General features: G+C 31.6%; 1 protein-coding gene and 1 long non-coding RNA gene across 21 annotated transcripts in view; one reads left to right on the forward strand and one right to left on the reverse strand.

Annotated features, from left to right (window-relative positions):
• MAPK10 (mitogen-activated protein kinase 10) overlaps window positions 1-24,493 on the forward strand; it is a 441,743-nt gene that overhangs the window by 375,115 nt on the left and 42,135 nt on the right. For 19 of the 20 annotated variants that reach the window (XM_032498595.1, XM_032498590.1, XM_032498619.1 and 16 more), the window contains one exon: window positions 20,513-20,695. In XM_032498595.1, coding sequence (XP_032354486.1) covers window positions 20,513-20,695 — 183 coding nt within the window. Of the gene's footprint in view, window positions 1-9,493; window positions 9,566-20,512; window positions 20,696-24,493 lie in introns of all 20 variants that reach the window. The other variant, XM_032498610.1, reaches the window with a different exon arrangement.
• On the reverse strand, window positions 1,319-12,414 carry LOC116669316. Its single transcript, XR_004326684.1, has 4 exons — window positions 12,350-12,414; window positions 12,101-12,105; window positions 10,715-10,721; window positions 1,319-1,329 (listed from the first exon to the last, which is right to left on the reverse strand). It is a non-coding gene; the product is annotated as an uncharacterized LOC116669316 (long non-coding RNA).

Here is a 24,493-nt window from a genome sequence, read left to right on the forward strand (position 1 = left end):
TTTCAAATGAAATTCAGAATTAAAAAAATGAAATGTACAGTGTGGGGAATAGAGACAATTAAAAAAAAAAGCAGTGTTGATTTGTGTTCCCTTAGTGGGTCTTATACTAAATTCGATCAGAAATTTCTTGGAGCGATAGCTCTGCTTTGGAATTATTAAATGAGCTGGTGTATTTCTGAAAGGACCAAAAGTTCATTCACTAACAAAAGCACATATTTGTGTTTGTAATTACTGATAATAAAGTTTACATATTAATTTAAAAAATATTTTTATAAGTACAGAAATACCCTGCTAACACACAATTATGCAAATCTAAGTACAATTGACAACTTCAACAATGATAATGCCAGATTGAATTCATTATATTTATCACATATGAATTTTTGAAATTGGCCATAAATATGTGATCCATAACTTTATTAAATATTGTATTTGATTAATAAGAAGGATCTATTAAGGGACTTTTATCATGTAGGAAATATTATGATTGTTATTTAACAGTAAGAGAAGTAGAAGAAAAGGCCAATAATAAAAAAAAATCTGACAATAAGAAGTTGACACCACAATGAACATACATTTATGTAGTCATTTATTTATTCTGCCAGATATTAATGAGATATTCTCTAAATTCCAATAGTAATGTGAGTAAAGATATCTTCTAAAACTATGCTAATAGGTAGGCACTAATCACATGGGTAGCTCTTGAAATTATGAAGTCTGAATTAAGAGGTGTTATATATGCATAATACATATTAAATTTTGAAGATATAAAAAGAAAACATGCAAAATATCTCAATTTTTATATTGGTTATGTATTGAAGTGATAATGGTTCTTTTTATTTTATGTTAAGTTATTTATATTTTGAGGATCAATTACATACAGATCAATTTAGTTGATTTGAATGATATTGTAATTCACATTCATATTTAAATGTATTGATTTCATACAAAAGTAGGAGTACTTTGTGTGTGTGTGTGTGTGTGTGTGTGCTTTTGTCTTTGGGGTATAATACATTTCAAATAAAAAAGACCTGGAACTTCTCAGTCATTTTCAATGTAAAGTTGCACAGCCACATCTCTGTAGTGCACTAGTTAATGGAAAACAAAAAGTCACAACATACCGATTTCCATGTGACGCTGTTGTTACAGGTCACTTGATTCCCACGTAGCATGGTTCTCTGAGATCTAATTTAGCTATTCAGGTATTTATCATTAAATCATTAGTATCAGATTTAAAAGCCAATAAACTTAGGAAGAGTCAAACTTTTTTTATAACCCAAACTACCCTTCAGATAAACAAGCAGAGATAATAGCACCATATTGGTAATTCTACATTCTTCCAGAAGTTTTTCTCTTGGAGGCCTTTTTTTTCCATCTATCCTAGTTTATGTTTTAGAAAAATGTTTGACACTGAAAGTAAATTGTGAAAAATATCAATACATAAAATATATTTCCTTGATAAATATGACCCTAGAAATTTAATAAACCCTAATATACAATGTGTACATTGTGATTAAGGTTTGGATTCTACAGAATTTTGAAGATATAAAAAGATATATCCCTTTCTCTGCTTATGATTATATGCAGTATCGGTATTTGATAACCTACTGCCATATGTGATAATGAGCCTGCCTGCAGACTAAAAGTCAGTGGGGAAGTTACACAAAGACATTACAGTGGAAAACATCTTGCTTAAATTAAATTTTACTTAAATATGAGTAATAATTTCCAGATGAAATGCATTGGAAGAACTATCATCTCATTGAAAATGTTTCCATTTGGATTTAAATCCTTAATTGCCTATAATTAAAACTACAGTTTAATGTTTTAAGTCATGACCATATTTAAAAATTAAACTAAACCATAGAAATCCCTATTAAACAATGGATTACATATACTCTGTGTTTTTGAGTGGAATTGTTTCATTAATCTTTACATGAGGCTATTATTATGAGCTTCCTACCAATGATAAAGAGATCAGAGCACTGGATCATGCTTCTGGTGATCATAACTGCCCTAGACCGTGATGATCAGACACAAGTTTAGGGGCTGATGCAGGTGATTTATGGGGAGAAGAATCATCCAATATTTTATCTTACTAAAATGATTCCATAATTTACTGGGGGTAAAATCAAAGTTTAGGCTATGCTAATTTATACTTTGACTATATCTAAGAGTCTTCAGAGACTTAAAAAATATTATAAGTGAATAATTAACTTAGAATTATTTAGAATTATTTCTGATGAATTTCTCTGAGGCTGAAAAATGATGTTATAATACTCCATCATCATAATCAACATTATTTCTCTTTCTCGACAGAACTTTTTAATGTCCCCTTTTAAAATCTGAACTCTAAGCAAAAGTAATAAAACACCTTGACAAATTGGGAAATCTTTTGAAATTATCATTGATGACTAAAGGTTTAACTGTTTTCCTACGTTAAAACTGTTTTTGCATTTTGAGAATCATTGTGTGGGTTTCTTGACTATTGATATGATCCAGATGACAACACAAGGTAGCTTCTTGATTATTAAAATAAACTGTTGGCAAAATAAATGCATACATATTTGCTTTTCCATTCATTAGTTTGCTAACTTTTTTAATATCCAAAGGAATATTTATAAAATGTTTGTTGAATTCTTAATTATTCAAACATACACTATTATACACTCAATTTTCATTACAATTTTATGATTAAAACCTATTTTTTAGGATATATGTTGACATAGTATACATTATTACTAAAAATTCTTCTTAATGATGAAGTTCAAGTCAGAGAACAATAAATATGGCAGGTCTGCTTTTTCAAGCAGTCCAATGATCATATAAATGATATCAGTAACTTTGCATTGCATTCAGATTTTGCTTCTTTTAATAATGAACTATAGTAAAGCAGTTTTATGATGTTTCTTAGAATTTTTTTTTTTTAAGGACTATCTAATCACCGACTTCTTTCACCCACCCTTGAAACCAACAGGGGCATGCCATATTCTTGATTACTTAGGTCTCACGTAATACCAGTATAGTTTTCATTTAATACCAGTTCTTTCCTCAAGCCTGATTCTTTTTGTTTGTTTGTCTTTTGTTTTGTTTGTTTGTTTTTGGAGGGGAGGTAATTAGGTTTATTCAGTTTAAAGAAGGCACTGGGGATTGAACCCAGGACCTAAGCATGCACTCTACCACTGAGCTATACCCACCTCCCTCCATTCTTTAAATATATTCTTCCTACTTTATTATTTCCATTCTACTTCAAATGATAGCACCTTCTCTGAGTAAAACCTGTGATGTTCATTTATCTTGAGTTCTAGCCAGAGTTCTCTGGACCTGACGAATGTTAAAGCAAGGCACACCTTATTCATTTGAAACTTCTGGACCATGAGCATATTATCTCCAGTTAAAGCTGACAGGCAGCTGAAGTACCACTTCTTGCCTTTCCCTCTGATGACATGAGACATTTCAGTTAAAATAAAAATAATGTACATTTAATCTTGCCAAGAAGACAAGTTATCAAAGAATAGGTAAATGATTGGCTAGAAATACATTTGAAGAAATAAAACACCCTCAAATTAACTGAATATCATATATTTTCTTAACTTGAACAAATGAAAATTAGGAACAATCAAAGTAAGGTGAACAAAAATTGGAGGCTAGTACAGATAGATATTCTAATCCTTCTTAGCTCTTTGAAATAACTAATGCATCCTACCTAAGAAACTTTTGCAACTAACACATTGCTGTAGTCCAAGTCTTCTATCTAATATTAAGGCAATACAGCATTATCTCAAACTAGACATAATTTATGACTTTAAATAAAATTGGGATTTAAAATTTTCAGTAGTCATTCTTTCACGCCCGTAAGCAAATTGCCAATAATCACAAATAATTGAAAAAATAAGACAATTTTTTTCTATTTGTTTAAAAGAATCTATTTTCACCAGGAATTTGCTACTACTCTTATTTTTTCTTATTATTCTGAGAAAATCTGAGTGAGACAGGAATCACTAGACCAGGAGCTGGAGATTCTGAGGTGATCTGAAAAGATGGAAGGAGGGTGTGGTTGTAAGGGGAAAATCACTCTCCGAGAAATTTAGAGTAGGCCAGAGTATACTAGAGGGCAGGATGAGGCTGAAGAGTGATAAAAGGAGTTCAGAGAGGTATACAGAAAGGGTGCAGTGAGAGAGGACACAGAGAATGGACTTCCGGGGGTGGAACAGAAGGCAAGAGATTGAGCAGAGGGACCTTGACTGCTAGATGCCTTGGAGAGAAGCTATGAATGACCATGTACAAAGGTCCACTAGGACTGCTGGGTCCTCCAGGAGTTCCCTGTCCCCCAGAAATGGATATATAAAAGCATACTGGTTTTCCTTATCCCTCTATAGCTCTGTAGACAGTGTATTGAACGATCTTTAAAAATAAAGCAAACTGTTTGAGGGGGGAAACGACAAACAACACAATACATTCCCTAGTCATTACTACAATGCTCGATTCAGACTCTCATTGGCCCAATGGGCTCTTAGGACAAAGTTCATGAGCAGTGATACCCACTGCAGGACTTTTCTCTTTTGTCAGCAGTCAAATGAGTCTTCAGCTCAAAGCGCTCCAAGAACTGGCTTCTGGTCTTCTTTGCTTTAGTCATGTGACATCTCCTAAACTTCAGTTTACTTTGTAACATGCTTCCTTTGCCTGTCTTACAAGACTGCAGTGATGGTAGTCATCTGATACATATTAAACATTAGATGTTTACAAACATACACATACCTGTAAATACCTTCAAAAGAAAAGGAACTCTGATTTTTGGGTATGAAGTTGGTTTGGAAGCACTCCAGCCCAGATAACCTTCAAATTGAATTAAGTAAAGTGTAAAAAATAGAAATAACTAAAAAAGACCATCTAGAGTAAAAAATTTTCTCAGAAGATGAGAAACCAAAATTATCTGTGAATTCAACAGTAAAAGGAAAGAAAATGAATAGTTTGTCACTTACTAAAGCACTTCTTTCGAGTTGACATACAGAATGAAGTAAGGATAATTACCTGAATCTTCAGGGAGCTTGTATTTAATTTGGTGATGACATGAGATATTCAGAGCTAGCATCTACTATTTGTTCATCAGAACATAGAAAGTTTAAAGAAAAACATTTTTTCAGTATCAAGATTTCTTTAATTTCCTTATTTATATACACTGTAGAATTACATGGATTTTAAAGATGACAATTTTAAAAAGTTTGATGCAGTAAAAAAATTATTAAATCTTTTTATGGCAGAATATTTTGTAAATCCATTAGTCTACAGTTTTATTTATAATTTAGTATAAATTAAATATAAAACTAAAGATTTATATAATTTAATATATAGCTAAAGGTTTTCTTCTTTATTATAAGTTTTTAAGGATATTTTTGTTTTGTTAAAAAAGGGAGTCAAGGTTATAATATCTTTAAAATAAAGGCTAAAAATTAATGATACCATAGAAGTTATAAAGAAAGAAAAGCAGGTTGAATAAGTAGACTCAAGGAGAAAATCTTTCTCTATTTCCTGGCATTAAAATATTTAGCATTGTGTTCCATGAAAGTTTTTTACTTTTCTTACTTAGATTCACAAGTGCAAAATAGGTACATTCTCTGTTTATTTATGCGTATCACTAGTCTTTTATAACTCCATCTTTGCACTGAAGTTTAAAACAATGTGCTTTTGTTAAATATCTAATTAAATTTATAACTTTTAAAACAAGCTTTTCAAAGGAATGGTGTTCTGATTTTAGAAAACCATATTAAATCTTCTTGCTATTGTACTTGGAGGTATTCGTTGAAAGAAAATTTATCAAAACCCATTGTCTGAATCCTATGCTAAATGAAGATATAATTAGGTTGAGGAGAAAAGCAGTGTGGTCTCACAACTGTGTTGTTAGAGCCTCACAATCTCCTAGATAGGAAACATTTATCCAGTTGCTGGATTGAAGCTCATACAGTCCAAAAATATTTCATCATAGATCACAATCCAAGCCATTAGGCAGAGTGTGGAAGTAGCAATAAAGTGCTTTCTTTATTTAGATTTAAACTGCCAGGGCCTATATTATATCACTCCTATCTCTTGCATAGAGCAGAAAAAAGATAATTTATTTAATCTAATACCTGACAAATGATAGTACACTTGAGATTTTCTCACTTAGAAAACTGATGACTGTTTATTTTAGTAACACCAAAATTTAACATTCCTTCTAAGGAAAGTGACTCAGTTTCTGAGTGTCACAACTGCAAATGAATCTGCTTTTTGCCTGTGGGAATACTGATGGTGGGAGGGGAAATGTAATGAATCAGAATCATAAAAGCAACCAGAATTCTATCTGGGCAGCATTCGTGTACAAAACTTTATGGAGACCCAAATATCATATCAGATCATCTCAGAAAGCATCAAAATCCAGTTTCCAACTGTGATTGAATTTCCCTATTTCTTCTTAGGTGTATGCAGAGTCAGTATTCATTGGAATATCTTGAAAACTTCGTAAAATAATCCAGTCTCACTCTGATAAACAGATACACATATTAGTTGAGTGAAGGCTTACTGCCACCCATTGTCCCAACAGGATTTAGTATCGAACCCTTTAATACCTGTTTCCTGCTATAGTTGTGACGACTGATTCATAAAATTTGGTACAATGGCTTTCTCTTGAGAAATAATCCTGTCTTTCATAATAAAAATCGACATAGATTCATGTGCATATACTCCACTTGGGTAATTTGTAATAATAGAGTTTATCGTTTCCAGATACAAGGCTTAGCACTTCAGTGGCATAGCATGGATAATCTGCAGGAATAAGAAAGTTTGAGTGGAAATTGGAAGTTGGAGGGATTTCCAGGGTATTATTACCCAGGAAAGATATATTAAATAAAGAAAATAGAATTCAATATATTCATTGGTAGTTCAGATCTAGAGTTTATATCTCTCTGCATTACTTTTATGCAAAAGCTTTGTGTTCTATTAAGTCTATTTTAGGTTCTGATATGAGGACACATTTCTAAAAATATTCTCCTTTTACCTTGGAATATCTGTATCCACAGAGCCACACAAATGAGAACCAGGAGATAGACCAGTTATTAAACCAACAACTGTCTGGAGCCAATTGAGGCTGAAGCAACACAGGGACTAAGATTCCACTCAGGTTGTCGGCTGTATTGTTGTTGCCGTTGTTTAAAGGCATATGTGAGGGAGAGTGAAAATGAAGGGATTTTAGTCTGAAGGATGAAAATTTGCCAGTTTTAGGAGAAGAGTGGTCAGGGATTGTAGATAAATTCACATATTTTTAGGTTATTTTTTGGATTAGGGAACCGGGTAATTCCTGTTTAGATAATGAAGAGACCTTCCATGGAGTCAGCTGTGATTCAGTACAGGGAATGCCTTTCTAAGTGGTTTCAGCAGTGAAAAGGATCACTCAGTGAGTGATGAGCGAGCTTCCCTCATTGGAAACAATTCTTAATTATATGTATAAATATAAGATACAATATAGCATTATATAAATAATAAATAAGCCTTTCTTATATACATTTAATTCATAGATACACACACACATATAAAAATGCATAGGGACACATAACTAACATTTATTGAGGACTTCCTGTGACCAGACAATGTGGAAGGATCTTTACCAAGCACAATTGTTTTAAGTCTTACAACATTTTACATAATAAGTACCATTTATCATCCACATTTTAGAGGATGAAAAGAAAGATGAAGTAACTTGGCCAAGGTTATATAGTTAGAAAGCAATGAAGTTAGTTCTGCAGCAGAAAAAAAAAAGGGGGTATTTGCCAGAGATAACATAGATTTTTTTACATTAAATAAAAAATAAAAATAGATGTTTTCTGACTACAGATAGGTCTATGGCAGAAACAGCCTTTTTCCAAAAGTTTAAATGGATCCAGGAAAGAGAAAAATCTTGCTTATTGAGTTTCTAGCTCTATTATTTTCTCTCTCTCTCCCACAATATCTATAAAAAGTACATACATGATAAATAACAACTTAGTCAGACTGGTCATTTGGACAGTATGATAAGAATATTTGCAATTCAAAAACAAATACATTTTCAGAGATCTTTTGTCCCCTTTAATCAAAGTACTCACCTCTTGTGAGACAGGTATTATCTGGAATTACAAATGCATTAATAATAAAGGGCTGCACAACTGTTTGCTCTATCTTTCCCTGATACTTCTGCATGTCACTTGCTTTCCTAAAATGGAAGCAAAACAAATTTGCTTCTCTGGGTATGCTTATCACCTTCAAAGCTGTAACCATTTCTTTGCAGTGATCACTCTGTTTAGGTGTTAAAGTCAAACTTTGGAAACTTTGAGTTTAACCTGAGTGAGATTTTCACACTGGAAAGAATCTCATGAGGAATTCTCTAAGGTGACTGCCAACTTACAGGATGTAATTTGAAGAGTAAGTGGAGCAAAACTATAGTGTGCTGCTATCTTAATGCCTTTCCCTATTTGTTCCCCCTCGACTTCCCTTATTCTTCTAGGTTATTTTCCCCCATAAGAATGACCTATCTTTTTTTTCCTGAGTTTTCAGTAGGAACACGTGAGTAACAAAGTATAGTTAAAGAGAGAGATTTCACTTTCTTGCTTCGCCTTTTCCAATTTTGTCTCCACCTCCACCCCCACCCAAGTATCCTTCTGCCCTCGCTTCCTGGTTTTAAGTTCTGGATGGTAATTGGCAGTATCAGAGAGACCACTGTAATTTCACCTTGAATTCCAGGTTTCTTTTGATTCACAGTCTCAGAAGAAGTGTTACGTCTTCAAGTCATGCTGTTCATTTCATGTTGAACCATCTCAGTTTGAAAGCCAGAATTTCTTACCATTACAAAGCAACCATGTTTATGAGAAAAAGACAAGGCTTGCTGTTTAGAAACATGCTCCTTTGATTGGAATCAATTAAACTGAGCCAGCATATTCCAAAACACTCACTCTTGAGCTAGCATTTCACTTCCGGAAATTTATTCATATTTATAGATCAGAGTAAGTGTGTTTTATAAAAGATACCCTTTCCTCCAAGATTGCTGGCAGCTCAGCTTTTCTTTTTTTTCTCCAAGTATGGTGTACAAAAGAATGAAAAAGAAACCAATTTGCATGTTTCCTATATTAACACAATCTAGAATAATTTACAATACAAATCAGTAGGATTCTAGTAGATGAATGCAAATTAGACCTTTTAAAATCAGAAACCAAATTAATCACCGAATTATAATTGCAAAGTAATATTGTTTTACATTAGGTGGCATTGAATGGCATTGAATGGCATTGTTAGTTCAGTTGCATAGCAGAAAGGGCCCTGACGTTCTTGTGTTCTCTCCGTCCCACTGTTTTAAAGTGCTGTAAGACTGGACTTTTATCTAGTCAGCAAAAGTTCAGACCATTGCTCTATCGCATGGGTAGTCAAGTGTTTTCATTTATTTGCTGTTCTATTCCTGTCTTCTTGTTTATCTTCATTTCATTTTTGTTTTCAGTTGACATGTGGTCAGTAGGGTGCATCATGGGAGAAATGATAAAAGGTGCAGTGCTGTTTCCTGGCACTGATCGTATCCTTCTTAGCAGCCAGTGGTCTCTATGGGTGTCATTCTCAATCAATTCACTTTGGTCTCCAATACAGTACTGTTGATGGTGTATATTCACTCTCCTTAGAGGCGTTCTGTGAGACTCCAATGTCAAATATTTACCAGCTGGCATTATGGTAGAGTAACCTTGTCTCCTAGCAAGATCTTATGTGAATAATACAGCATCAAATATGAAACATTCAACATGGTATCAAAAGATCTGCCTTAATTCAGTCCTATGAAACTAATAACAATGATATACTCTTTTTTACCATTTTTTTAAGTTTTAAAATTAAGTTATATTCACAGCTAGATAATAAATGATAAAATCTTTCAGTTTAAGGCTGAAAATTTATGCTTTTATATCATAAGAAAGTCACTTGGCATGGAAATCTTTTATCAGATAGATTTATGTTCACCCACAAATACAGTAAGTTTATTTTTAGCACATTTGGAGAGCATGCATATGAATTTCAATTTTAAATTGATCTTCTAAAATTCTTTTCCTCATTTACTTAGTTTCTAGCGATAATAATGTCAATTCCTGCTTTCATTTTCTCCACATTATTAACAAGTGCAAAATTAAAACCTCATTAATTAGTAATGATTATATAAAATATCTGAAGAAACAAGTTTATATCACTTGGATAAGTAAAGGTGATCCCCTCTTAAGCAGTTAATAATTAGCAAGTAAAGATTCTAGAGGCTTTGAAGTGTTAAAAAGATATGGATAGTGTGTGATTAGTATATGGGTGTATAACTTGTTTTCTTCGGTTAAGTATCCTCCTACACTGTCACTTATGAAAATATTATCTCCTCATCATACTAAAGATAAAGCCTCTGCTTAAAGGATCATAATTCAAAACCAAACCAAATCGAACCTAAAATAATGGGGTTTTAATGTATAATTAAAATAAACCTAATTACTAATATAGCCTAACCATATTGCGATTAGCCATTCACTTTGGGGATTAATATATGACATATATATAATTTCATACACATATTCTCTGTATGTATTAAAGAACCAATTTATGAAATGACTGAAGTAGGCACTCAATTAGTTTTTGTTGAATAAAAAAACTTAACATGAGATGTTTTATTTAGTTAAAAATAAAGCTGCACTACTTTTACTTCTATTCTTACTGAAAATATTTTTGGTATGACATATAAAACACATTTACTTCTAAAAATGTTATGTCTATATTGCAGTTTTGTCTTCTACATAAGCATTTTATTAAATAGCATCTATGAATTTACCACATTCATGTTTATGTTAATGCTATTTAATAAGTATGTTGGTTTGACAAAAACTGATTTCCTTTAGATTAAAAAAAAAAACAGGATTTCTTTAATTCTCAATGAATTATAAACTTGAATTTGGCCCTTGGACATGAACATTAAACAGTTCTTAAGTTTTGGCTAATTTTCAACATCGATGAAAATAGACTTAATCTGTTACCTTCGTACTCTGTGATTTTTCAGAAGTTCATTGCATTTGAATAATTGATGACTAAAATGAACATTTGCCACCTATAAATGAAAATGATTGATTTTCATTACTTTTCATAAGTTTTTAAAGAAAACCAAATCAGATTTCCACAACTGAGTTATTAAATACAGATTAGCATTTCTCAGAATTCATTTCTTGAGATAAGTTGCTTGATTATCATTTCTTAACTTGGGTTTCAAAATTCCCTATAAGTAAAGCTTTGGGTTGCTGTTAATGTTAAAAAGTCTCATAGCAGATGCCCTTTCAATGCTTGAGCCTGGTATTTTTATATTGATTTATTCCTGGCACTCTTGTATAGGGATACATTTTAAAACATTTTGAAGGGCAAGTGGGAATTATTTTCAAAAGTGTCTCCACCGAGTGTAGGATGTGGTCTTTTAATCATTTCAAACATGTTGGTAAGTTTAAATCAGTATTTTTTAAGCAAATACATTATGAACACTGAGTATCATAAAGTTAAACTCTTAAAAATGCAAGACAGATTACTTGTTTTAACAAATTCCCTATTATTAAAAATGGCATATCTGAAAGTGGCAATAAAATTACACCTAAATCTATTAGATATATAATATGTATAGTATACATCTATGCAATACATCATTGGGAGTCATACACTATTTTTAATCAACATATTCTCATTTATATGAAGACATTCTCAAAATAAATGACTGATAAAAGTCCTTGCAATATGAGCTATGCATATCTTCTTAATATATAAACTAACTCAACAGCAAAACCTAAAATATTAATGAGGTCTTACTCCCTTTATCTTTAATGTCTAAACAAACTCAACACATTTTTTTAGCATTGAGAAATTTAGATAGCCATAAATAGTTCTGAATATTGTATACACTTATATGCTACTTTATTAGATGTATTTTAAAGTATGTAGTAGTTGAATTTTATTCAGATCAAATGTTTTAAACTCTCTGCAAAAGCTCATAATTCAACTATTGAGATACTTTTCTTTTGAGAGATCTCCCAGTTAATTACATCATGGTAGACACTTTTACTTTAAAAGTTACCAAATATTTTATATTGCATATGTGAATTAATATTAAATATACAGCTTTTGAAGAAGACCAATAACATGAACACACATGTATCACTACTCAGGTTAAAAAATAGAACATTACCAATACCTTTGAATTTTTTGTGTGTGTTCCTCCCCACTCATACTCTTTCTTCTCTCCAGAGGTCACCACAGTACTAAAGACATGTTTTGACAATCTCTTTGACTTCCTCATATTTTTAACACATGCATATTGATCCCTAAGCAACATTTGGTTTAGTTTTATGCATTTTACATATTGTATTATTATTTTGTGACTTGCTTTTTTTTGAAGTTAACAGTATATTTTTAAGATTTATCCATGTTGATGCATCAGAAATAGTTCATTCATTTTCATTGCTCTATAGTATACCAGTCTATGAATATTCTACAATAAATCCATTCTCCTATGAATACACTGAGAATATATTGAGTTTTCATTTTTGCTTTTATAAACAATAGTGCTATGAATAATATATGTATCTAGGAACACTTGGACAAGATTCTTTATGATAAATTCCTGGGCTCACAGGTGTGCACATTTTAAACCTGACTGTAACATCAGGTTGATTTCCAGAATAGCAGTATATAAATGTAACTGTCTACTCCACACCCTTACCAACTCTTGGTATTGTTAGGTTTGTTTTTAAATTTGTTACCAATCTCTTGGATATAAAATCCTATTTCATGTTTTCTTTACAAAGGAGGGTAAAGCGTCTTTTCCTATGTTTACTGGCCATTAGTATTTTCCCCTTGGTAATACATCTTTTGTATTTTAAAAACAATTTTTTTCTATTGTATTTTAAAAAACTAATTAGTACGAGTTATTTATATATTCTGGCACATAATCTTTGTCAGTTTTACGTGTTGCAAATATCTTCTCCCTGTATTTAGATTATTTTCCCATTTTATTTTATGGTGATTTTGGAATTTCACAATCTTGTTTTTTTTTTTTTTAATGGTTCATGTAGTTTTATGTCTTGTTTAAGAACCCTTTGATGCCTTTATATTCTCTAATAATTTTACTGTGAATGTCTTAATCTTTTGCATTTAAGCCTTAAGTTCACTTAGAATTGATTTTTGTGTATGGTATGAAAGAGGGATTTCAGTTCCATTTACTGATTAGCTTTTCTTTCTTTATTGATCTATAATGCTGTCTTTGTCATATGTTTTCACATTTAGAGGGAAGGGGTATCAGATTCTGGGCTCTATATTCTGTTCCACTGGTTTGTTTGTCCATCTCTATACCACTCCTACAGTTTCTTAGTGAAGACAAATCTATACTACACACTTACATTGGGTGAGGTAAATATCCACTTTTTTTGTCTTCTTCAGAAGTATCTTTGCTATTAATGAACATTGCTCTTCCTTAAATATTTTAGAATTGACTTGCTAATGTCTATAAAGTGGTCCCTATTGATATTTATATTGGAATTGTATTGATCTATAGTTCAATTGGTGGAGAGTTGCTGTTTTAATTCAGACAATTTTTATCTTTCTCCTGAATGCACAAGAATCTTAACACGTGCTACTTTAATTTAGACCATTACGATACCAATTTAAATATTCTGTCTACACCTAGTATTTTAGTTCTCTTTATTTAGATGCAAAAATTGACATTATTGTCATTTGACTGCATACGGGTAGAGTTTGTTTAGATTTACCCTTATGATAATCATTTTTGTGCTTATCATTACTTCTTGCAATTTGAACCTTTATTTTGAGATTATTTTCTTTCCTTCTGAGGTAAATCCTTTAGAAGTTCTTTAATGGGAGTCTTTGATGATAAAACTCTGTTTTTCTGATTGGTTTTCCCTTATTTGAAAGATAGCTTTGTTGGACATAGAATTTTAGTGTCAGTTATTTTCTTCCAGTGTTTAAAAACTGTTATTCCATGGGCTTTTTGTTTCCAATATTGCTGTTGAATAATTAGCTGCCCGTGTGATAGTCATCATTGGACATAGTCAGTCCCTTTCTCTGTTTTCATTTAGGAATTGTTTTCTTGGTCTTTGGTTGTCTGCTGTTTCTCTCCCATGTTACTAGGTGTGGATTTCTTTTTATTATCTCCCAGAATTCACTGTATTTCCTGAATTCCAGCCTATTTGCAGTCCCTGGAATTTCTCAGATTTTGTTTCTTTGAACATTTTCTCTCCCCTAGTTTTTACTTTATCTCCGTGAAAAAACTCTGGACATAAAGTAGACATTCATTTATTCAGTAAATATTTCTGAACACCTACTATGAGCTGGGCACTTTTTGTCTCTAGGGTTATATAAGGAAACAAAACTGATAAGAATCTTTATCATCATGAAATTTAAAATAAAAGGCACAGTATATTAGAAGATGATGACAGCTAAGAGACAAGAGGGAACAAAGTTCTTAGATGGAAAGCAGGGATTGCCTTTTTCTTTTTTGAGTTGTAACATAAAAGTTTTGTCTTTTCAGATTCTTTTCAGATTCTTTCAGAGAGAGTCTTTCTGAAAGAATCTGAAAAGACAAAATACATGTATGTATGTATATAACTGAATCGCTTTGCTGTCCACCTGAAACTAACATTGTAAATCAACTACACTTCAATAAAAAAATAAAATTTAAATAGTTAAAAAAAGAAAAGGTGCTTTAAAAACCATAGGAGATAATAGGACACAGTGAAAATACTGAACTTACGTGTTATTGGCATCCAAAAATAAAGTTTTGTCAAGCATGTTTCATATAGCATGTTTTCTTAACCTCATATAAACTTGATTGTCCCTTCTTAACTTTTCTCTTCTATAGTGTTATACCCAGAAATGGATGTGATCTTTCAGAGAGGGTATCACAGAACAGAGCACAGTGTCACGTAAACTTCTGTTAAACAGAATTCTGCATTTCTTTTAGTGTTGGGAGTTGTTTGTATTACTTCCTTTGTTTAAAGTCATATTATGTACTAGTTTTTATAAGGACCTTGATATTTTTTATCTACAAAATACAGATGTCAATTTAAGTGATCTCCAAGACCTCTTCCAGTTTCAAAATGCAGGTAGAGTCAGATCTAGGTTTTGTGAGGCCAGAATATCATACAGTTGGAGGAGGGTATTATGTACAAAAATAATCAATTTTATCAGTGCAAAACTAGGTACAGAGTCTTATAAGGGGCATTTGTAAGTGAGAGGCTCCAAAGATTACCCTTTAATAAATTTATGAAAATTCTACCATTGTGACACACATTAATATATACTGGATTTGCTTATATGTGAAATGTCTCTCCACTTTTTGCTTTATAAGTAAATATAGGTTAAATAATAAATAGATTATACTGAGATGCAGATACATCATGCTTCAAATCTCAGTCTTTGGATATTCCATGTCCTACAGCATTCCATTAGCAATCTGCTGCCAGGGAACAAAGCACCTTTTACTAACTTGTCAGCTTTGAGGTTTTTATGTGTTTTGACTTGTAATATTTCCTTTTACTATGCTCATTTATAATGAAAACTGATGTTAGCTACAATTGTGCATTAAGTCACATTCATATTTTATGTTACCAGAATTTGAGGGGAACTTTTTAGAGGAAAAGAACATTTTCAAATGAAAAAAAAGTAAAAATATTTTTAAAGTAACAAAACAACTCAAGATATAACCATGAAAATCTGGATCCAGACCTCTGTTGTATGTATCGACATATATGTGTATATATATATGGATATTCTACAATACAGAAATATATGTATATTTCTATCCTGATCTTTACAACGTCCTCAGAAGTTAGAGTTCTTTTGAAAACAAATTTTATCATAGAGAAATATGGAGTAGTTATTGAAAAATAAATTGTCAAATATTTTAAACTTAAATTGAATAGCTTTTGTACTTTCCATGAGTAGAACTCCATATAATATACAAGGTGATATAAAACCATCCCACGTATATATGTGATAGCAGCATATACTTTCAGTCCTTCCCTAGATGTTGATGGGTAGAACCCCTCTTTCTCTGCCTGTAGCCTATATGTACCATTTGTCATAATTTTCCATTTTTTTTTCAGGAAAGTGACATGCAGAAAAGGAACAAATGTTAGAATTTTTCTTTCCCTTAAATATTTCCAGATGAACGACCCCTAAGTTTTCCATAGGAAATAGATGTGGAATAATCTCTTGATGAAACTGACTCTATTCTAATTTATGTCATAAAACTGAAACATGTTAGTATTTTATTCTTAAATCTGGATTTAGTAATTCACAAGAGATTGTTAGTATTTCTCAAATATAGTCCAGGGACCATCTGGATTGCAGTTAACTGTTGGTGGGTTTTTTAGTGGTGTCAACCCAGGCATATGGACTCAGAATCTTGTAGATCAGTGGGGAGAAGGCAGTGATCTGTACTTTTGTAAGTTCCCTATGTTATGAATATTCAGTTTGGGAACCACAGTTTTATATCATGATGCCTAACACATGGCATGCATGCCTCCACTTCCTTATTACACACTCATTGCAGACATAACTAACTGATTACAATATTCTTTCCTATAGGGCTAGCATAAAGCCACACAATAATACTCAACACACTGCCAACCAGGCAGCCAGTTGGCTTGCAACATGAAATAGCCTCTCCCGGAACTTTTCTATGCAGTCAGTACTCTTAAACAGTATTATCTTATTAAAAAAATAGTTAAGAATTTGGAGACAGGCACTGGTATTCTTTAAGTTACAAATAGATGCCAAAAATTTTTTGCACAAAATATTGAATATAAGGCTTAGAGCAGGGAAGAAAGCAAGTTTGAATTCATGAAGGTGTCATCTCTGGAAACCATATTCAACATAGCAAAAAAGTAATCAATAATGGGAAAAAAAAAACCATGAGGATACAGTAATTCAAAGGGTACAGTAGAGTGAGATCGTTAAATGATTCTTTATGGGTCCACTTAGTAGCTTCTGAAAGCTTAAATGTGCATAGTATAAATTATGACCCAAAATACTCAGAAAATAATAAGTCACTTTTCATTCATTATGTTCAAGGCAGTTTGTTATATATTTTAGAAATATTCTCAACCAAGGAAATTGAAGCATAAAATCTAAGTTCTTAGCTAATTGATAAAAATTAGCTGGGATAATTTTCAATCTTAGGATTTCAAATAATCATTTTTACAGTCTATACTTGCTTTATTCATCTATTATAATACTGTTTCCTGACATTAGTAATAGTCAAATTTGCACATTATCTTGTCATACTTTATTTATAAAATCAATGTAATATGTAATATGACTATTTTGTAATATGACTTTTTGTAATATGACTTTTTATATAGTGACTTTAGAATTAAATGAAGAAATTGTCAAATAATTCCTATTAAATGACATTTTCAATTTTTATTAAATACCTTTGATAATTACATTGTATGATAATTTCTTAAAGAGTAAATCAAAAATATTTAAAATATATTTATTGCTTTTTGGGTAACTGCACCAGCTGGAATCTGTAAATATTCATATCCTTACTCATCGTAGAAAAATGCTGACTTACTGATGTCCTAAAGCAAAGAAATCCTTTTGCAAAAAGTAATTTTGGCCATTCTCTAAAAAAAATTTATATGTTAACACTAACACATAATCATAAAAAACTTAGTTAATATTTTCTATATTTTAAAAAATATGTAATCATTGTGGAAATCTGATGATTAACTTTTTTTTCAATAATATATCACCTATTTTCTATTTAAAGTATTAATAAAATTAGTTGTCTTATGTGGGTATGTTTCCTGATAGAGTAGGAAAGCAGCTTCAGAGACATTTTTTAAGAGAAATTTCCTAAGATAAACATACCATCAATTTCATGGCCAAATTAAAAGAATTTTTACCACCTCAGTTTTAAACCTGCTTGTTTTCTTAATGGAATCCTTGGAATAAACACTGGATTTGGAGCCAAGAGATACGACTTTCCGTCTTGGCTTATATTTGGTTAATTATGAATATAAAAGAAAATCATGTGGTTAACTAAGGATAGTGGACATAGTTGTTCATGTTGTAATCCTGTGAACATCTGGAAAACAGATCCTTACCACTTAAATATAATTAGTCATGTTTGTGGGAAGAAAACTTGAAATGGATTGGTTAAAGTAAAGACATACGCTTTTTAAAGATGCCTATACCACATATTTGCAGTTAGAACATTCAACTATTTTATTAACAATAATAAAGATTCTTGCCTCCTTTCTTTTGTAAACCATGGCATCAAGGACAACTATAGTGTTTCATCTAAAAAGCAATCTAAGATAGGAAAGTGTGCTGAGTGCCTCTATATACCTTAATTATAACTTGTATCAAGAAACATGTTAACAGTTCTTATTTAACTAATTCCAGAATATTTGGCTCTCCTTAAACTTTAGTGTAAAAATGCCATATAATTGTTTTGGGAATGATACTTTAAAAGCAATTCATTTTTTTACTAAATAACTGTAGAGTGGTAGCTAAATGTATCTAGAATATAATACTTTGTTGGAGTATTTTGCCAACTTTGTTAAATGACTCATTTACAAACAGTCTGGCAGCTTTTTTGTCCTTGCCTTTAGTTTGACATCAAATCTTTTGAATTCTAAAGAAATTTGACCAATGATTAAATGATGGCTTGTTTAGGGTATGATAATGTAACTGTATTAGAGAGTAGATCTCTTTCCATAATTTACAATGTAAGTATTGATATTTATTTAACTGCATTAATGGTTTCTATTTAAATGTATCTAAGTATAAGTAGTTACAGCTTACCTATATCCATAGTGCTAACATCAGCTTTTGTTTAAGGGTAACTTTTAACTCTAACCTTTTATGATTTTTTAGTTTATTTCTAATAATTCTGACTTACTGCTATATTCTCATTCACATAGTAACTTAGATGAATTTTTATTGAAACATGTCCTTGTTTAATTATTCCTGTTGTTTTGTAAAGGAATATTTTCCAGTTTTTCCTACCCTTCATTTCTTGATATTACACAATCATATATATTTTTTTATCCCAGTAACTGAGAGGATATGTAATAATTTAAATTTTATTCAGCCAGGTTACAAGGGAGATAGAAGAGGATTTGTAAATTAGCTTGATTTTATCTTTGTTCAATCACCTATCTGCATTGTTTGCATTCTGCTTTTATTTTTGCTGAATATAGTTAATTTTGTCTTCTGTCAGGACTGCCCATCTTTTTTTAGTCCAACCCTAATGCATAGCTGGGGTAAAGATTGTGCAAATCTCAAATAAGTAATATGGTAAGATTCCTGAGCTGTCACAAATTACATTAACAGAAATGAATTACCTTTACACTGAAGGATAGAGTGGTAGAAGAATGAACAACATAGGCGAGAACACTGCCTGTCCTCTTGGATTTAAGACTTTCCAAGGCCTCTGTCATTCATTGACACATGGCAAGGAAATCTGTGTGAAATCAGCTTCTTCCAGTTGGCTCTTCAGAGTTTTCATGAGTGGTATTTATCATTCTCAAGGCTCTGATATATTAAACATCAATAATAAATGAAAAAGAAAATCTCAATCAGGGGTATGTCTGTTAAAAACTCCTCAACTTTGGAAAGTATTAATTTTCATAGAGATGTAATATTTTTCTTGTAGAATTCCCTATGCTTAACATACTTTTGAAACACATGCACTTGGTTGAAATCTATTGTCTTAAATTGAAAATCCTATGTTTACCCTCATATCTCGTTGAATACAATGTTCAGGGATGCAGGGCACTATTGTAAAAAGTAAGAAAATATGTACAAAACTGCAACCATTCTGATAAATAGAATTTTTAAAAGTTTTTGGTGAATAATTAGTGAATTATTTTATAATCAAATTTATATTGATCCTATATGTAATGCATATGAGTAGAAAACATTAACAGATGATGAAATTTCCTATTTGATAGAGAAAGGAAGAGGGGAAAAAAACCTAAAAAGGAATTTAAGAAAAATGTAAATGAATCTTATAAAATATTTGTGCATTTGTCATTTTTAGAAAATAATTGAAATAATTTCATAATAATATAGTATGTCATATTCTTTCTCTTCTAAATCACATGGTTATATAGAAGATTAGCTCAGTATAAGAAATTCTTCTTGTGTTATTTAAATACGTTTTCATCTTTACAACCCAAAGACTATTTCATGATGTCCTATTTTGTTAGGTAATGTTAGTTCCCCCAAAATGTATATGTTCCAAAAGTGAATTTAAAGTTCCAAGAGGATTCATTGCCTAACTATCTGATTTTATTATATTTTTGTCTTTTGTTGCTTATTTGAACTCCAGTTGTGTTGACTGCTCAGGATTCTGAAAAGCAGTTAGTCTCCCAACTAGTGAAAGGCAAGAACTAGTGGCCTGCTCTTCTTTTTGCCCTTAACCGTCAATTCTTAGATATTGACCAGTGGAACAAGGTAATTGAGCAACTAGGAACGCCATGCCCAGAATTCATGAAGAAATTGCAACCCACAGTAAGAAACTACGTGGAGAATCGGCCCAAGTATGCAGGACTCACCTTCCCCAAGCTCTTTCCAGATTCCCTCTTCCCAGCGGACTCCGAGCACAATAAACTCAAAGGTAAGCTCACCAGGGACAACTTCAGAGCCACTATGTGGGTGACAGGTACACAAGCAAGCCAGAGAGACACCTGTCTTTAACTTGAACTACCCCAATTTAAGGAGAGGTATTTTTAAAAGCTATTTCTTTACAGAGGAGGAATAGCCAAGGACTTTTAAATTGTCTGGACATTTAGAGAGAAGGGGAGTAATAAAGTGTGTGATAGTGGGATGATTAACTGCTTCATGGGACTTACTTAGAATCTCAAAATTTTTTTGCAGTGTTAACTCTAAAACACCAATGTCATATACATGGAGATAATTGTTCCAGTTCTTTTTATTACCTGTAAAATATTTTCAACACAAGTTTTTGATTGTAGAATCTTGGAGATACAGATGTTTGAGTTTTCTTTTATTTTATAGAATGCTTAACCACTATTTTTTCACTTTAGTGTGACAAATGAGATTTTTACCTACACATTTGATATGCAGTGTAAACACTTTCATTAATAAGTAATTTTTTCTACTATTATGTCTGCAGTTATGAACTTTAGTAACAGATCTTAGTTTCTTCACCCACAAAACTGGGATCATAATGCCTTAGTTATAGGATTGAAGACATGGAATAAATTTGGCAATGTTTAATGTATAATATAAATAATATTCTATCTTTTTTTAATTTAGGACATTTCAGAGAATGTGCTTTTGAAGCAAATTTGATTTTTTTTTTCTCCTGCTTGGGCTCAAATCCTGTCCCTAAAAATCTGTGTGAACCTGGGCCAATTATCTAATCTTTCTCTACTTCCTTTAATAAATGAAGGTAGAAATTGTCTACCTTATAGGATCATTGGGAGAATTAGTTGACTAATTTGTCAAGCACTTAAAACAGTGCTTGGCTCACAGTAAATGCTCAGTAACTGTTAGATATAAAAATAATAATAAATGTTTATTAATAATAATCATTATTTTAAGTATACCTGTACGTTATCCAAAAAAAGGACACATACTTTTGAAAATTTCCCCCAAATGTTCAGTGGGCAATTAATTAGCTACAGATTTAACTCACAGACTTTATAGCTAATATACTTAAATGAGACGGAGGAACTGAAATGTGGTGCTACAATTTCCCGGGGTCTTATTATCTCAGACTTCCATAAGGTGCGTTTTAAATGTGCAGCGTTGTTTCTTCTTTCGTGACACTTTTGTTGCACAGTTGAGTTTCCTCCTTCAGCTGTCTCTACTGGCTCTCTGAATGGTAACAGACTAAATTATTACTAAAACCACTGTTTTTAAGGTCAACATTGCCTATATGCAGATTGAGCAAAAGCTAATACCCCAAGTAGAGATTTTGAAGATGTCTTTGTGATGCTAATTGACAAGTCAGGTAAAAGTAATCCCTTCCTATTAAGACACTTAAAGTGTAACAATACGGAGACCACAAAACCCTGATTAAATTAGTTGGGATCATGAATGCACTTGTAGAAAAACTATTAAGTAAAACACATGCTTCATGATATAATTCCAACTTTCTTGAGTTTATTTTTTGGCTTTTTAATTCAATTTGAACCTGTATGGTTATATTATTTTTGCAGATAATAAACTATTATTACATATTTACAATTATTAAGTTATGATTTTAATATAAAAATTGGCAGATTATAAAGAATTATACAGATAATCAAAGGGAAGAATTTATTCTACTGCCACTGAATAGTGTAAAACATTTACTTACAAATGAAAGAATGAAGGATGAGGAATTGAAGCCTTTTCTCTTCCCCATTTTGTTCCTTGTACAAGCAGTACTGATCAGTGTTTCTTGGTGAGATGACTTGGTATTACTGCAGTTCATGCCCCTACTGGTGAGGAACCTACCCCAACCCCACCTTTCTAAGAGTAGAAACATGGGCATGTTTATGGGAGAACCTGCAGCAGTGTGTGAGTGTGGGTGTAAAATCACTTACAAATCAAAGAGATCCTTGAACCAATGAAATAAATAAATACAGCCCCATTAGGGCATAAAGGGGTCATTAACAATGAGAAATATTAAATACTGAAAATTAATATATAAGTATTTCTGTACTTTTATTATTCTTATGAACTTTGGAGTGGCAGTTTGGAAGTAGCATAATTTAAATCTGTAGAATTGAGATACCAATGAAAATGACTAATAAAAATAAAAAATCTTCTATTCTAATTTAAGTTGTGATTTTTAATAAATATATAATTAATATAAATAAATATAGAAAAGTATTTTTATTAAAATGTAACAATATAAGAAATACTAATGTCACAGACATGTGACTGTAGTATAATCAAAATTATGAAAAAATACATAGGACTAGAAGCGAATACATGAGTAATGAGAGTGGTTGCCTTTAGATGGTGAAGATGATTGATTTTTCTAGATTTTATGGTTTATGTAATCTCCAATTTAAAAAAATTAAGCTATATTTTCTTAATAATCAAAAGAATTGATAATTGAAAATACGTACATATCCATGGATTCAAACTTTGCCTTTTTCCTAATTCAGCAAACCAATTTAGGTTTTGTTTTCTTTAATTAGAACTTTTACCTTATGTTTGGAACAAATTGAAATTTTCACCATAAAACTTTCAAATCAGTTTGGATCTGTATTTTCTGTAAAATTTTATATATTTTTAGAGATTAAAAACTGAATGTCCTTTAGCAATGCCATTAAATAAGCCCACTTACTGGTTATTGCCATGTAATTTTTTTGTATCCTTAGCACTTCCCACTGTACCTGGTACACAGTAGACAATGTGTATCTTATATATTGGGAATAGGAAAATTGCACCTCTTGGGGAGTGATGGAAATGTTAGCTATTTTGATTGTGGTGGTGGTTTCATGTGTGTATACATCTGTCAAAATTCATCAAATTGTACATCTGAAATATGTGTAGTTTTGTATATAGGAACCATATCACAATAAAAGTATTAAAAATTAAATTAAGTTAAATTAAATTAAATTAAAAAACTGAACCTGATCCCTCACATCAATTTGGTTACTAAGGTTTGTGGATTCTTTCCCTCAAATCTATCCCCTCTTTTCAATCCTTGAAGTGTCTGTGCCCATTAAAGCCCTCATCACCTCTCCTGTCCTCAAAAAAGTCACCCCTGGCTTCCTTGCTTACTTCAAGACTCTGCTTTATCCCTTTTCCCAGATCAGAAGTTTTAAAGTGAGCAGTGTACACCCACTTTGTTTCCTTTTAGAAAACATCATTCTTTTAAATTTATTTTTACTTATGCAAGCAATGCATTCACGTATTCTCTTCTCCCCGAAGGTAACTATGATTTTCAGTGTGTTGATTATCCTTGCAGACCTCTTCTATGCATTTATGTATATAAATACAGAGAAAGGGAAATAAATATTTGTTATTTTACTGGGAAGGGGCAGATTTATAGAAATGGCATCAGGATCAGCGGATCATTTTACAATTTTTTTTTTTCACTTAACATCATGTCCACTGTGAGTATTCATAGATCTACCTCATTCTTTTAAACTGCTAAATACAGTTCCCTGGCATAGTGGTACCATAGCTTATTCTGCTGCTCTATCTGTGGGAATTTATACTGTTTAAAGGGGTTTTTTTTTTTTTTAATCCTTAACCAATGCTGCAGTGAACATCCTTTCTGTATGCTTTCCATGAACATGTGCAATTGTTTCTCTAGACTATATATCTAAAAGTACAACTGCTAAGTCATAAGGTATTCACATCTAAAATTTTAATAGCTGCCAAATCTGCCCTCTAGAAAATCTGTATCGAGTATCAATTTACACTCCCACCAACATGAATGAAA

This window comes from Camelus ferus, chromosome 2, assembly GCF_009834535.1.
Source record: "Camelus ferus isolate YT-003-E chromosome 2, BCGSAC_Cfer_1.0, whole genome shotgun sequence".
NCBI lineage: Eukaryota > Metazoa > Chordata > Mammalia > Artiodactyla > Camelidae > Camelus > Camelus ferus.